This window comes from Mizuhopecten yessoensis, unplaced genomic scaffold (genome assembly GCF_002113885.1).
Source record: "Mizuhopecten yessoensis strain PY_sf001 unplaced genomic scaffold, ASM211388v2 scaffold716125, whole genome shotgun sequence".
Taxonomy (NCBI): Eukaryota; Metazoa; Mollusca; class Bivalvia; order Pectinida; family Pectinidae; genus Mizuhopecten; species Mizuhopecten yessoensis.
Window position 1 is genome coordinate 164,193 of NW_018479960.1, and position 15,663 is coordinate 179,855.

Consider the following 15,663-nt stretch of genomic DNA (forward strand, 5'->3'; position numbering starts at 1 on the left):
GTTGGATTTTACTCTTTGCACCACTAGAATAAGTCATAGCAAAATTGAAGGCACGCGCCTAGCTATTTGATTGGCTATTAGCTATTTCAAAGCAAGTCAAATTTACCATTACACAACCAACAGATTCCTAGTCTTCTTGTCATGACATATTCCCGGCCTGCAGAGAGCAAAAGTGAGCATAATCCCTGGAGTATCAAGGATGAAGAAGAAGCATAGGAACAAGAAACTGTTGGGTCAAGGAGAGCACTTAACCTTGCCCAAGAGGGGCCATAATTGCAGGGGATCGTTTGTTTGAAGAAGTTGACTTACCTCATCCAGGAGGGACCCCAAGTACAGGGGATTGTTGGTTTGAGGGGCTCACTTACCTCATCCAGGAGGGACCCCAAGTACAGGGGATTGTTGGTTTGAGGGGCTCACTTACCTCATCCAGGAGGGACCGCAAGTAAAGGGGATTGTTTGTTTGAAGAAGTTGACTTACCTCATCCAGGAGGGACCCCAAGTACAGGGGATTGTTGGTTTAAGGGGCTCACTTACCTCATCCAGGAGGGACCGCAAGTACAGGGGATTGTTGGTTTGGGGGGCATCGATCATCAGCTGTTTCTGCTCATCACTCAAAGTCTTGGAGTACACTCCCTCCAGATACCCAATGATGATCTCCTTCTTCTGTGACATGTCTAGTGGCTCCACCTTCATGTTTTGCCACCCTGCAGCTTTCACTGCATCAAATGCCTACAATATCAATAAATTTTATATTGAATTTAGATTTATTTTTCCTCTGGTTTCCCATATTGAATTTATTCAAATTTTATCAGATTAATCAATTTCTGTTCTTTTTCAAAAATTAGACACTGTTTTTGAAAGCCTATGAAATTCGCTTACCTAGTCATTCACAACAAGATAATAGAAAGCTGGTTATTTAAATCTTTAAGAAAATGTATTGCCACTTTCAAGCAGAATTATGTTTTTTTAAATTAGATATAGTAGTATAATCTAAAACTCAGCTGTTTAATCTGTTTAAAAATTTAAATTCTCTAAATATTAATTGATCGTATGATCTCCACTTATCTATGAGATATTCTATTACATACCCGACCAGGAAGTGTAGACAGCAACATAAACACATTTTTAGGCAGGGTCCTAGGTATCCACACCAGGTCATGCTCACTACCTGGTATACAACAAAGCAGACAGTCCATCAGCATAGCAACAGTGAACTGGGCTCGTATTCATCAAATAGTTCTTGTGCTTAAGAATGATTTCTGCAATCAAGCTGACTTTCTTGTACCTGCTTAAATCTGAAGCTTAAAAATGTAACCTTAAGCTTGATATAAAAGAAACAAATGTATCCCAAATATTGTCACACTTTAACCAGATATGTCTCTTTAATGACCCTTTAATGTATAAATATTCCCTTGACCCTCAATAAAAACTTAAGTCTTACCTCTATATAAAAGCATCATACAGATCTCTACAAGGTGCCTTACCTTCCTCTCCTGATCCATCATTGAGCTGATTGAGGGCATCAAACACAATCACACATCTTCCTCGTGAGGCAGCCAATCTGATCCAGCGACCCAGGTCGAGGAGTAAGTTTGTGTCAGAAGTCGGCACACTCAAGTCAATGTCAAAAAAGTTCTTGAGTTCCTCATACAACCTATGAAACAGCGACAGGATTTCTGAATGTCCTACACTCAAGGTCAAATTGATTGCAAGACGAATTCTGTCATTCTGTTACGTTCAAGGTTATATACAGTTAATTAGCGATAAATAGTTTTAAATGTCCACGTGATGGTAACAATTTAAATAAAGCAAAACACGAAGACATGTATAATCGGCTAGCGCTTTCGCCAATCTTGGGGCTTTTCAGGCGATTTAAATTTATTTGTGATAAAATCAATTTAAATCGCCTGAAGCGCCCCAAGATGGGCGAAAGCGCTAGCCGATTATACTAGTCTTCGTGTTTTGCTTTATTTGTTCAGTTAATTATATATAAAGAGGATAATTTGTTGAATACCATATATGTTTATTTCATGAGTTGGGCAGAATAACTATCTTTTTTCCCCTGAGTGATCAGCACAAGTGATATATTTAGCCATACTATTGAAATATAAATAGTAGGAAAAGCCATAAAATTTTCTATGAATTTATTAACTTTATTATTTAACATGACACAAATATTGCTGCCTCAAAAAAGTCGGGGAAATGGTAGCACAATTAATATATTACACCAGACTGCTATTACCGTTAAGATTTTCAAACAAAAATTATATCAATGGTATAGTCTGTAATGTTTGTTGGAAAGGTGTACCAAAACAATTTATAATTCTGCTGTCTCTTCATCTGAACTTGAAATTGAAAATCTATGCAGTGAATAGAAAGTACCGTTCTGATTGGACAAAACTAAAAGGGACACCTTCACATGTGAAGATATACCATTTTGTTATAATCTGCACTGCAGACTAGTGAAGATGTAAGTTTTTGTCAAATCCAAAATTCCTGATATTTCACAGGTACAAATGCAATAAATTCATTGATGTAGTGTACATGTATGTTCCATGGTATCATGTTGAATAAATCTTACATTTCATAAGTCATGAGGAAGGCTGAATACGAGTGAAATATATGGTATTCTAAGGGCAACAATTGCATTTTCATGTTTTGTTATCACATTAGAAAGACTTTGAAGACATGAACCACACATTTTACCTGCGCAATAATTTTAGGTGAGAGGCACTCTCCGCAGAACTGCCAATAAAGTGGATGAAGACGAAACTGTCTTTATACTTCTCACGAACACGCTTCACCCAGTTAGCCACTAGGGCCGACTTTCCAGATCCTGAAAATCACAGAAAAAACTAGAAATTTGTTTTTATCTCCTCTAATCAGCCAATATGCATCTGATTTTACGCTTACTTGACCTTTGACCTACATTTGAAGGTATGTAGGTCACATGGACCTGGATATAGTGCACTGTACATCTTACTTCGGTGATGCAATTATTTTTAAGTTTTATCAAAATATCTTCAATGGTTTAAAATTTAAATCCCAGTCAATACTTAAACTATTGCAATTCACAAAATCCCAGATGGCCATTGGTGCCCATGTTTATTTTCAAATTTGGTCCAAAGTCAAACTTGAGTGGGTAATAGATATTGTATATATATATATATAGAAAGTTTCATGGAAATCAGTGGATTCCTTCTGGAGTAATACATATTGCACAGAAACCATTTGTGCAGATGACGTCCATGGAGTGAGACCTTTGCTTCACAGGACATGCACCACATATAACATAATTGAACATATACAAAACCTAAAACATAACTAACACTCACTCCCTGCTTTTAGCCTGTTTTTATCCTATAGCAAATAACGAAAATATAATAAAAAAATCACTGTACATAATAATTAACGCACTACAGCACAAGACCAACTTCAGTAATCGTCGGTATCGACGGAAGAAATTTAAAAGATGAAGATGGAGATGAAGACTCAAAAATTATGATCACATTCTCTTTTATCTAAAACGTCATGTAGTGTTTGTTCATATCAGATATTGCATCTATAAGATAATATTCCGTATCAAAATAATGCTCAATGCTTTTGACCACTATTATTTTCCTCTACAACATTGAATACATATTGCCATTTTTTTTCTCATCTTTTGTAGTAAAATTAATTTTGCTCTATTTAAAAGTTTGCTCTATTTGGTTTAGGATATAATAATGATGCTTAATTCTCTCCACATCTCTCCATCCCACCCAATCCACCCTACAAATAGCAAACCTTCCTCCACCCTGCCCCACCAACATAATAAATCTTGTAACATCAACTCCATCTGTTAGATGGCTAATTGGTTTCTCATACCTGATTCCCCAAGTAAGACGAACGGCTGATCGCGTTCTTCCTCCATGACCTTGTCAATGTCAACAAAGTACTGTTCCCGTCCGATGTACACCTGTGTTCGTGCATCACCGAATGCCTGGTGAGCTTCCTGTTCACGTTCCAAGGGAGTTAACTCTGTACCCAGGGGGAAGTCCTCATTGACACAGAACTCCAGGTCCTTATAAGATCAATAATAAAAGATATAATATTAAATGTAATAAATGATATGTAGAACCTTTAAATTTATTGATCTCAGTAATGATTTAACAATATTTTTTTATTTTTTTTAAGTTTAACTGAATCCTTTTATAAGAATTATGAAAAAAAGTTGATAAACATTTATTTATACTCTTGTTGGGCCCGACTGATATATGCAAGGGGTCTTAATGAAACCTGAGTACCTGGCAAAATCCCATATGATCTGTCAGTGACGCTATACCTTTTCATGTCCAGTCAGGGAATCACACCCTGGCCTGATCATCTTAGTGAAAGGTGATTATCCAGTACACTAACAGACCAGTGACCCAACATCAAGTTTCCTAAATATGGTAGTGTGGAATAAGTCTTATTAATAAGCTTGTGATCTACTACACACAATTTTCCAATGAACTGACCAAAACATATTCACTTCATCACATGTCTATCAACCTTTTAACATATACACAACATTGGGTTATATCTTCTGTACCTCCTTGATCATAACACAGACTTCCTCTGGGCTGGCGAACCTGCGAGAGTTGATTTCATCATTTGTTCCCACTCTGGTCCTCAGCTGAGATACGCGATCACTATGCCATGGAGACTCGGAAGATCTTTTCTATAACATGAAAAGAACACTTACATGGGTAAGCTGAAGTACAACAGACTCCAAGATTATAAAACCACTGCCTTGATTAACAGTTTTTACAGATAAGATAACAAAAAAAGTAGAAGTCATTTCGCAAGTTTCAGTGTTATTATATATATAAAATGTTAAAAATACATTAATTTCTGCATGATTATTATTACTATACTGCAATACTTTGACATATACCTGAAAATTATTTTCTACAATAAGCTTGTCCTCATGACAGAGGGCACCGAGGCCAAAAGTCAAACTGTAACTAGACCTGTCGTCCGGGGCACAACTAATACCCCTGCCACCTAGGAAGTTTGAGAGAACGAGGCTGTGATGTAGGAGTTAAGATTTAGTATGAAGAGAGAGGGAAAATGAATGAAATGCATTTGGTACACATTTGGTGTACAGTTTTATGCTACAGTACTGAGTTAAATCCATTGAGTAGGTTAGGAGGAGTACAGGGTACTACATTGGGTATCTGGTACTATATTGGTAAAAGTTCAATATGCGTAAAATTGGAACCTGACGAAAAACCCGTTATATATGTTAAACATTATTGCTTCTAGTATACCCATTCCAAATTTGGAATAAATTGAATAAAAAAAAAAAAAAATGTGACAAGGGGAGCTAACCCAATGAAAAGAGTACTTTACACATATTTCCAAGCTGCAAGGATTATAATCAGCAAATTTCATTGAAATCCATCCAGCAGTTTAGAAGGAGTGCATGGTACTACATTGCGTCCACAGACGGACGGACGGACAACCTCATTCCAGTATACACCCCCCCCCCCTAACTCCTCATTGCGGAGGGTATATATAACAACTTTACCAGATATAGAGTATTTCTACTTCTCAATGAGAACAATTATACAGACTAACTTAATATATATATATACATACAGTCTGAATCAACTTACAACAAATTCAGACTCGCTCATCTCAGATTGCTCTGGAGGGTCGCGAAGATAGAAGAAACTCCGATTTTTATTTCCCTGAATGTCATTCAACACACCATGAAGCACCTCCAGCTGGAAAGATAAACCAAGAGGAAGTGTATTAAAATCATTGCATCATTTTGTCAGTCTGATACAGGGGGTCACAGAGACTGAGTGGCCAATTACAATTAAGGCATCTGACCATCTGCAATCACTAGCCCTCCACCACTGAATCACAGGTATGAGGCCTACGTGGGGCAGTCGCCAGGTATTGGCTGCAATTCGGTTATTGTAGGTACCTGTGTGACACTAGTGTTGTCCCTATATTCCTCAATCCAAGCAAGGTTGGGGTGATTCTCAATAGCAAAGTCAAAACTCTTCATGAGAGCCTCATCCTCTTTGTCTTCGGGCTTGGACCAGCCAAACCTCTGGCCAAGCATGCAGAAGAAGTATGGCCGACAACGGTCAATCTACACAACAACAAAAAACAATAGTTCAAGTATTAACCTACAACAGGATAGTAAATTAAGATTTGAATAACATTGTTGTTTTTAAATATCAACATCTTCTGATTTAACATTTACATGTCAATGTAGCATAGCTAGCCCAGTCCATTCAACCTTTTCATACAGGTACATAATTATGTATAACACAGAGCAGCTAACAAAAGACGCCTGTCCCATGCCAATATGACATACTTAAACTGTCCTTCTGATGCATTATTGTATCTAAATGAAAATATGGAAATGGAAGGAGAAAAAACAACACTTGTACTTTATTACTCAGAAAAGTTGAGAACTATGTTCTGGAAAAGGTGGAAGGAGAAAACCTACTGTACTTGAATTGGCCAACTTCAGCTGAAGGAATATATATATTTCAGATATTCTTAATGACCTTTAAAAAAGGTTATTTGAAATTGTCTCCCTTTACTGAAGAGAAGTCATCCTATAGAATGTACAGATCAATCAGGGTCTAAAGAAGTTATCCTATAGATCTAGAACGGAAAAAGATTCATCAGTAAAGTCAGCTGTCAAATATCTGAGAGACATTTCGCCCCATTGCACTCTAATACTGCAGGCAGTCAGGGGAACGGGTAATATGTTTACCCATTCCGCCCCTTATTAAACAGAGATGAAAGGGGGCTAACAACCGAGTCATCCTTATGACCCCATTTTAACATCCAATAATGGATGGAAACTGTACAACTGTATAAAACATATACATGGCTACTTTAGGAGTGAAAGGACCTCCCAATGTACCTACCTCCTGCAGACAGATGGCGATGGTCTGTCCTGTTTCTGACTGTTCCTCACTGATTCCCCATCGTAAATCCACATAGGTAAAGAAAACACCTCGCTCAGAGCACATTTTGTTGATCTGAAGGACACAAAAAAAATATCAGTATCTTCATTACAGAACATAAGAAAAGAGTTGTTCTCTCATATTTGTATCCCTTATTGGAACTTGGAAAACTTTTCCCCAATTAATCTGTGGAAATAACTTCTCAAATTTTGTCTTGTCCAGTTATAACGAATAACAAAATAACCTCTCAAGAAAATTAGACATTCAAAATGATTAAAAAAAATCAATAATAATTTCTATGTAACATTTAAAAATGTTAAATTTTTCGATTTTCTTTAATTTGGATGCATTAATTGCTTTTGTTGCCATGAATACCCCAATAAATCCCAGCAGAAATACTTCTATATACCACAATTCCTGATTGCTATGTTTAAAGATAACAAAATGTCCTGTTGAATAATGTTACCTCTCTAAATGTTTTCTTGATGAGTTGTTCTCGCTCTTCACTGAAATCCTTGAAAGTACTTGACACAAAAACACGGATCTCTCTCTTTCTGTGTTTCCTCGGCGTTCTCTTTTTAGAAGGTACATATTCCTGGTTTGTGATATCAGGTTCAGCAAGCACTGGCAAAGTCAAAAGGTCAAATCATGTTTCAAGATGAATTCTCATCAGATTAATGTAATGAGGTCAGCGACTCTCCTCTGTTAATATATGATGAAGTGTTCGTGATTTTGACCTGTTTTGGTTATAACTTTACCTACTGCTGAGATATTCGATATGAATACAACATATTCAGCGCTGGACACAGCCGGTTGCCTGGTCGCCAAAGGCGACCAAAACCTTGATTGGGCGACTAGAAATTGTCAAAAGATGGATGTTACTAGCCCAAAAATAAATCTTTGGGCGAGTACATTATTATTCTCAAAATTGTAGTTTACTCCCATAAATTAACCACCCCAACTTCGGAAATCCTATACTCTCAAGAGTCTGGGTCACACCGTTAAAACGTGCAAGTGTATCAGAACTGACACTGACGGTACAAAAAAAGCTGTCGAAGTATGCAAAGTAAGTTAACTAATGTACTTTTATAAGTCGTAAGTTTTCTTCGCTGTAAGTTACTATTTTATGTTGTTTGGTCTGCCGTATCACCAGTACTGGTTGACGCCGAATTGACATTAGATAGGCACGTCAATCAGCAGAGGTCGCTCCAAGGTAGATAACTCTTATACTTCCGTAATGTTAGAAAACGCCATGACACTTTCGCCGGTAATGCTTATACATGGTACCTTGGTTTGTTTACAAAATGCTTGGTAATAATTGAATTGAATGACAGCTACTCAGTTAGTTGGGAATGTCATTAAAAACATCTATTTATATTGTTTTATTGGCATTTTTTAGTGCTCAACACTGAAAATAATCTTAGTGAAATATTTTGGCTACCAATATTCATTTTGGGCCTGTGGAATAATTTTTGTACTTGCCCAAAAAAAAATGTCCTGCACTGCATATCTCTTGACATTAGATAACAGTGTAATCTTTGCACTCTCTGTACATCCATTAAACTTTTACCAATTAGTTTGAATATTGAATTTCAAAATAGAGTTTCATCTGTATGTTATGGACTTGCAAAAATAGATGTGTCAATCAGCAGGTGTTTCGTATGTTTGTAGTTTTGGGTTAAATATTGCACCTCTTTTAAATTTAAATGTGGAATAGATGACAGGTATTTAATCTCTGAAAAAAGTATAGCTATAGCACAGTAGGAATGGACTTAATTATTTAAAGAAGTTAACAGGAGTTAGCTGCAGTTTCCAATCAGAGGTCAATTTTTCATGTAAATTTTGGTTGTGAAGGTCTAAAGCAAGTAATGCTGTGAAATGCTAATAGACCTACTAAATATGCCCATTTTCAGCCTTTTTTTAGATATAAGCATCTAAGATTCTACAGTTTTTTCTAGTGTTGAACTTCAAATATTAAAGTCAGTAGCTTAAATATTAGTACAATAGACAGTGAATTATTTGGTTGCTCAAAAGCTATAAAACTATACAAATCGTAGAAAAAACTTACTTTTGTCCTCTACCAGTTCCATGATCAAATCCTTGTTGTCAGCGAACATCTTCACAACAAGTTTGTCTCTGTTGACCGTGAATGTTGCCGCCTCTGGAATTAACTGCAGTAAGAGAAGGACATTTCTCTCACCAAGTTTAACTCTAAGGATGCATAGTGCCCATTATCAATGGTCCAGTGGGCTGTCATAAATAAATTCTTCTTCTGCTGTGGTTTTGTGATAACAACATTCATACCTTTATATTTTGACAGCTTGTGTAAAAGGAAAGGAAAACCACAATGGCCGAACCAGGACTCAAACCCAGGACCTCCAAACTCCTGAGAGATCCCACTCTAACCAACAAATTAATCAACTACCCGGTCTCCAGCAAACAACCTGTCAAAGTTCCTTTCTTTCTTCAATAAAGAATTTGACCCCAAAGACCCTATTACCCTTCTATGGGTATACAATTAATTGGACGTTGAAATGGCCAATGAGGATTCGAACCTGAAACCTCCAAACTCCAGACAGTGCTCCAATCCACTGATCTGAGCTACATGGTTACCAACTGAGCTACCCAGGTTACTGATAACTTGAATAATTAGAGGACAGTTTGTGAGACACACTTGTCACTTGAGTCACTTGTGTACATACCTGTATGTCTGTGAAGCTGTCGTCAGGCGCGGGGTGTGTCTCTCTCTTCACCCTCACTATAGACGTGGAAATCAGTGGCCCATAGTGACCAGCCCAGTTCTTATCATCCTTACCTGGCAAAAGGTCAAAACAGGTCAATTTAATATAAAAGTTTAACTGTTGTGATGGATACATTATAATTACAAGGATGATTTTAATCTAATGCAAACAAAAGTAGATAAGTATCAACAGGGAATGGTCAAAAACAGCCCTAACAGTGTATATAAATGTATGAATCAAAGAGCTATCTTCATAATCAGATAATTGAGCAATACATGGACACAGAACAGAGGACTTTCAACATCAAAATGCTTCAACTGTAGCTGCCAGATAGCTATAGGGTTGGTGTTTCCACCCTTGACATGAAACAAGATTGATTGGAAAGGAGTACTAATATTAGGATATCTACATCAATAACGAACCCAAAAGTCTTGCTAGCTGGTTAGTGTTTCCACCCTTGACATGAAACAAGACTGATTGGAAAGGAGTATTTATTAGGATATTTACATTAAAACTAAACCCCTAAAATCTTGCTAGCAGCTGGTTGGTGTTTCTACCTATAAGAGGAAACAAGATTGAGTGAAAAGGAGTATTTATTAGGGTATTTACATCAATAATGAACCCAAAAATCTTGCTAGCTGGTTAGTGTGACATGAAACAAGATTGAGTGGAAAGGAGTATTTATTAGGGTATTTACATCAATAATGAACCCAAAAATCTTGCTACCTTGTTGGTGTTTCCAGTGGAAAGGCGTATTTATTAGGATATTTACATCAATGCTAAACCCCCAAAATCTTGCTAGTTGGTTGGTGTTTCCACCCTTGACAGGAATAATATCAATAAACACTTTACATTCTGAATTTAACAATCAATTCGTAACAGAAGGTTACTAAGATATACACAGATCAAATGCTTACCATTTGAGGTTATGCCAACCATGCGCACTCCTGGTCCGTAATCTTTGAATGTAGAAGTAGCGTTTTGCCAAGCTTTATCCTTGTAGATGGTTCCAATTTTTCCTGTGCTATAAGAATCAATGGCCTGAAAACCAAAGCACCATTAACTACAGTGGAATCAGGAAACCATTGCTTGCAAATATGAATGTCCTTCAAAAGGTCAAGCATTGGAAAAAAGCTATTCAGGTTTTAATCTCTAAAACATTCTTTCATTGAAAAATTAGAGGTTTTTTTTATCAATTTATTACAGGAACAAGAAATTTGGCTAGAGCATGGAATCTGAGTTTGAGCACAAGAATAATTTCATGAATAATTGCCCGGACCTTGAGCTTCAGTTTCTGCAGCTTCTTATATAGTAGGTGTCTCATAATCTAGTCACTTTTGCTAGAAATGATTATGGCTGGATTAACGATGCTCCACTGTACATATTCTGAGTTTACAATTCATATGAAAATACATCATCTTAACAAAATGACATAAGAGAAAATCAAATACTGCGGGGTGGGGGTTAGGGGATAGAGGGTGAGGAGGTACCGACATCATTAACATAATATGTTTATACATGTTTGTTTTACACAATGTATTAAATACTTAAAAAATCACTTATTGTGAAACCTCTTTTAAAATACAACCTTTTATTGCAGATTTTTTTTTAAAACAACTGCTGTTATTTAATGAATGAAATAAATGAAGACTTACATTGCCATCTGCTTTCAACAGCCTAGCCTCATAGCTATAGAAACCTCCGCCACATACACCTTCTCTATACCATTCAGATACCTGTTAAATAGTACCACACAAAAGTAACAATAATGTCATATGCTCACATATGTCCTCTTTATACCTCTTTATACAAGACACATGTAGTGTTTAATTTATTACAAGACCCAAAATAGCAATAAAGTCATACTTCCATAGGGATTTTGCTGTGGTCATTGTCAGTCCAAACTTTGGCCCTTCCATTCCCAATGGAAATGGTGCAATTTTTCCCAAATCCCTTTGAAGTACCGAAATTATTTGCATTTTGTAATTAACCAGATAAATTTCAACTTTTTATATCTGAAATGTAAGAATAATCTTTCATAAAGTATGATGTCTTAAGACTTTTATAGAAGATCCTTTGTGAGAAAATAAAAATAAAACCCCAATTTGGTTTACTGCAACACATTTTTTTTTAATTTCAAAAATATAAGCCTCACTGAAAAATAGCAAAAAAAAGGCAACCACCAGATCAAAGATATTTTCCCATTATCAATCAAATAGTAAAAAAATATTTGTTTCAAATAAAACAGTTTGAGTGGGATTTTCACATGTACATATTCATCCCTTGATACTTACATTCTGTATGTTTGGACCCATTGACAAAAAATACATTTATTTTTGCATAATACAGGTGACCTCATCTCATAGTGTATTGAATCAATGTTGGACTGACTTACACAATACATATGCAAGACCACACACTTGCGTTTTTCTAACGAATCAGAAAGCAAGAGTTTATTGCGCGGACGAATATATTCACGAGTACGCAGAGCGCACGAGTGAATGTATACGTCCGTGCAATAAATGAGTGCTTTCAGATTCGTTAGAAAAACACAAGTGTGGTCTTGCTTTAATCACATACCTTCCGTGTTTGGTAGAGATTGATACAAAGATATTTATGCAAATACCAGAAACTTTTCATTTCGCCATGACAAGAGGATTCCCATAAATAGTAATTCCGGCTAGTAGGTAAATACAACATTCCATATTGCACATGTGCAATACAGAACGTTGTATTTCATAGTCTGAAACTTGCTTGTATTACTATAACAAGATTCAACAGGTATGTGATAAATGCTGTGATGATGCATATATATACATAGTTTGTTTACCAGTGAAGCCACTGTTAAATTATTCTTATAATGCTTATATAAATGAACATTAATCTTTATTGCATTCATGGTAAAGGCGCAAAAACTTAAAAAGTCGTTTTGAAAAATAATGATAGCATATATATATATTACGCGTAATATGTTACAAATCAAATTCTGTAAATGGAACTACATTCTTTTTTTTGTATTCATGCCGATAGACATCCAGTAGAAGTTTCACAATTTCCTGCAAAAACATTCCGTTTTCTCTACTGCGTTGCACCCGTGTATAAACGAAGCAAAATTGTTGTATGATTTTTAAGTGTCTTGGAACAATTGCTTACGAGCATTAAAAAATGTACATGTATAAAGAAAGGAAATTATTTTATCACCACATTTACATGAACATATTAATAATGAATTGCGGTAAATTTATGAGGCCAAAGCAACGTTGGAAAATTCAAATTTCATTCCTTAAAAAAAGTCTTCCATGTAAATACAGTTTTTATGAAATTATATACTGGTAAATCCTTAGTATGCAGAGGAAAAAGTGTAGTATAAATTGTTGGATACTCCAGTACTTGTCTTTACCTGGATGTCTGGAGATGTGTCCAGATATTCTTCGGAGAAATGCTCCAACAGGTTCACCTCCTGATATTTTTTACAGCCCATATGAGACGTCTGGAAGGCTTTCTCTGTACCGTAGCCTCCCTCACACACATTCCAGCTTCCAGAGGTGTTCCAGTGTGACATGTCTCCCTCCTGTACCACACAAACTTTAGTCAGTAATATGACTTTATCTTAAAACTCTTCATAATGGTAGAATAGACAATGCAATCAGGAGTTATTACAAAAAAATCAAGCAATTTATTGCTGCGAGTAGGTATATTTTAAAACATTTCTGTAAATGGCTGTGACTCAGGACTGGTTTTGGATTATTCTTATGTATAGTGTGCACCCCTTCCTTGCTATAATCATTTTCCCCTACAACAGTGTGCACTATATGTGAATATTTATGGTAGTAAACACTTAGTACTGATCTAGCTTATCAGTTATAATGTATTTGTCGTTTTAACAGGTGACATTATTACTATTACACAACCTAAGTCAATCCCGGATAGATTTTATTAACCACTTACAGATGTGTGCTTTGTTAAGTCATATGACAGATTTCAATATTCAAATTATTGGTAGAAGATGTCAGATGAAAGTTTCAAAAGGCACTGTTAGATTTTGAACGAAATTTGATGTTACAAAGGCTATAATTAATAATAGCAATTTGAAATCATTCATGTTTTAATTACACATAATATGCGCTGAATTAAAAAAAAAAGCATACCTCTCCACTTCCATTTTTCAACAGGTTGGCAGACCAGCCTACAATTTGAAGTTGCTTCCTAGTAAGTGAGCGAACCAAAGGGTCAATCGTGTCCATGAGTTTCTGCTTCTCCGACTGTTCTTCTTTGAGTTGTTCCGGTGACTGTTCTTTTTCTTTGTACTTCTTCTTGTCAAGAAGAGCAAATGCACAGATCGCCTGCTTATTGGATCTGATGGTCAACTTGCCGTCAGTGACCTCCAATGGCACATCAGCTATGTATGTGGTATAGCCACTGTGTTCCTTCAGGAAGTCTTTTGCAGAATCAGAGGCCTGCTTGATCTGTAAACAGCAAGCTTTTCATGATATCATATAGTTTGAGTTGAAGATGATTTAGCAGTTACAAAAAATTAAAAAATAAATTTACTGAATACATTATTATGTAATTTATATCCTGTTAAATGTGACAACTTAATAACTTGTTGAAAAGATCGTAATGTAAACACAACATTTATCTTTTAATAAAGATGTTGATGTTTGGATGTCCATAGCATTTACTTTTTAGCAGTCAAAAGATATCTGATCTTTTAGAACAATATTGTAAATTATAATTAGCCCAAGGTGCTAAAATATGAATACCGCAAATATAATCAAGTTCAGTGCAATACAATAATTGAATTCATTGGAGAGGACTTATAGAGGTCCTGTACTGGAAACTAACTCTTAGTAGTGTAAACAAAATCACTGTCAATGTGTCATCAGTAATTATAGGTGGGTTTGGTCATCCGAAAGTTATAAACATACATTTGTAACTGTGACACGATGAAGAGCACCAAAGCTACAGGCAGAATTGTCCACTTTTCATTAAAGTATCAAATAAATCAGCTCAAATCAGGGTTAATAAACAATATTTCTATGAGATGTTATTATTTATACTTTTATACTGACTTATGAAATACATACATATTTGGAAACTTTGTTCCCATTACAAACAAAATCTGCAGCTGGGGAAATCCTGTGTATGAAGTGAAACCGGATTATGTAGGAACCGTTTGGGACAGCAACCTGTCAAATTAAAACAAAATAATTCAACGATATCACAATGATGTCAATTTTAGGATATTATTCTTAAAGCAAAAACAATGTACTTGTTCTGATCCCTGCCTTTCAGTTAATGACACTCGCATTAAACAGTGATAATTATTAACGACAAGAATGTCTTTGTCTCATATGTATGTACACTTTCACAAAGATGGAGCTGTTATATTATAGAACGCCTTCCCTTTGTACATTATCCAGACACTTACATCATAGTGAACCTTCTGTTCAGCAATGGCCTCCGTGGAGAAGTGACGTAGTGTAGCGTACAGAGCCCCATCATGAGTGGCCATTAGGAGGGACGGAATGGTGTTATGCACCTTCACTTCACCGTACGTTGAGTATCTGCATCCTATATGTATCAACAACCATATCAATATTTAAAGGACAAATGACCACCTTAATTACTGTGAAATGAAATCTCCTATCCAAAAGAGCTCCTCACTAAATTAATCTGTTTTCAAAATTAAAAGAGTTCCACACTGATAAAAAAAATCTTTCAAGAATCATTCCTTTGTAGTTCGTTAAATTAGTTGAGACCATATTTGAATGACATTAGAGAATCTACATGTAAGTATTAAAACACTTTAGTGATTCTGCATAATAAACTTTGTTGTAGGAGGTAGCATATATCTTCATTGTAAGTTTTCAAATCAAAACAAATCTAGTTGATAAGTACAGGACAATGAGAAGTGCAAGTCTAGACTGGGGTTCAAACCCAGGACCCTCCATACTCTA

The 15,663-nt window shown here is 35.9% G+C and overlaps 1 protein-coding gene across 2 annotated transcripts in view; it reads right to left on the bottom strand.

Moving 5' to 3' along the window:
• LOC110441772 overlaps positions 1–15,663 on the bottom strand; it is a 56,814-nt gene that overhangs the window by 21,919 nt on the left and 19,232 nt on the right. For both annotated transcript variants that reach the window (XM_021485020.1, XM_021485019.1), the window contains exons 6-23: positions 15,135–15,277; positions 14,791–14,892; positions 13,852–14,169; positions 13,104–13,274; positions 11,359–11,439; positions 10,621–10,744; positions 9,665–9,777; positions 9,031–9,133; positions 7,429–7,586; positions 6,924–7,037; positions 5,960–6,130; positions 5,643–5,753; positions 4,574–4,702; positions 3,868–4,063; positions 2,707–2,836; positions 1,485–1,654; positions 1,089–1,168; positions 535–729 (exon numbers count right to left, since the gene is read on the bottom strand). In XM_021485020.1, the coding sequence (XP_021340695.1) occupies positions 535–729; positions 1,089–1,168; positions 1,485–1,654; positions 2,707–2,836; positions 3,868–4,063; positions 4,574–4,702; positions 5,643–5,753; positions 5,960–6,130; positions 6,924–7,037; positions 7,429–7,586; positions 9,031–9,133; positions 9,665–9,777; positions 10,621–10,744; positions 11,359–11,439; positions 13,104–13,274; positions 13,852–14,169; positions 14,791–14,892; positions 15,135–15,277 (2,609 nt within the window). The remainder of the gene's footprint in view (positions 1–534; positions 730–1,088; positions 1,169–1,484; positions 1,655–2,706; positions 2,837–3,867; positions 4,064–4,573; positions 4,703–5,642; positions 5,754–5,959; positions 6,131–6,923; positions 7,038–7,428; positions 7,587–9,030; positions 9,134–9,664; positions 9,778–10,620; positions 10,745–11,358; positions 11,440–13,103; positions 13,275–13,851; positions 14,170–14,790; positions 14,893–15,134; positions 15,278–15,663) is intronic.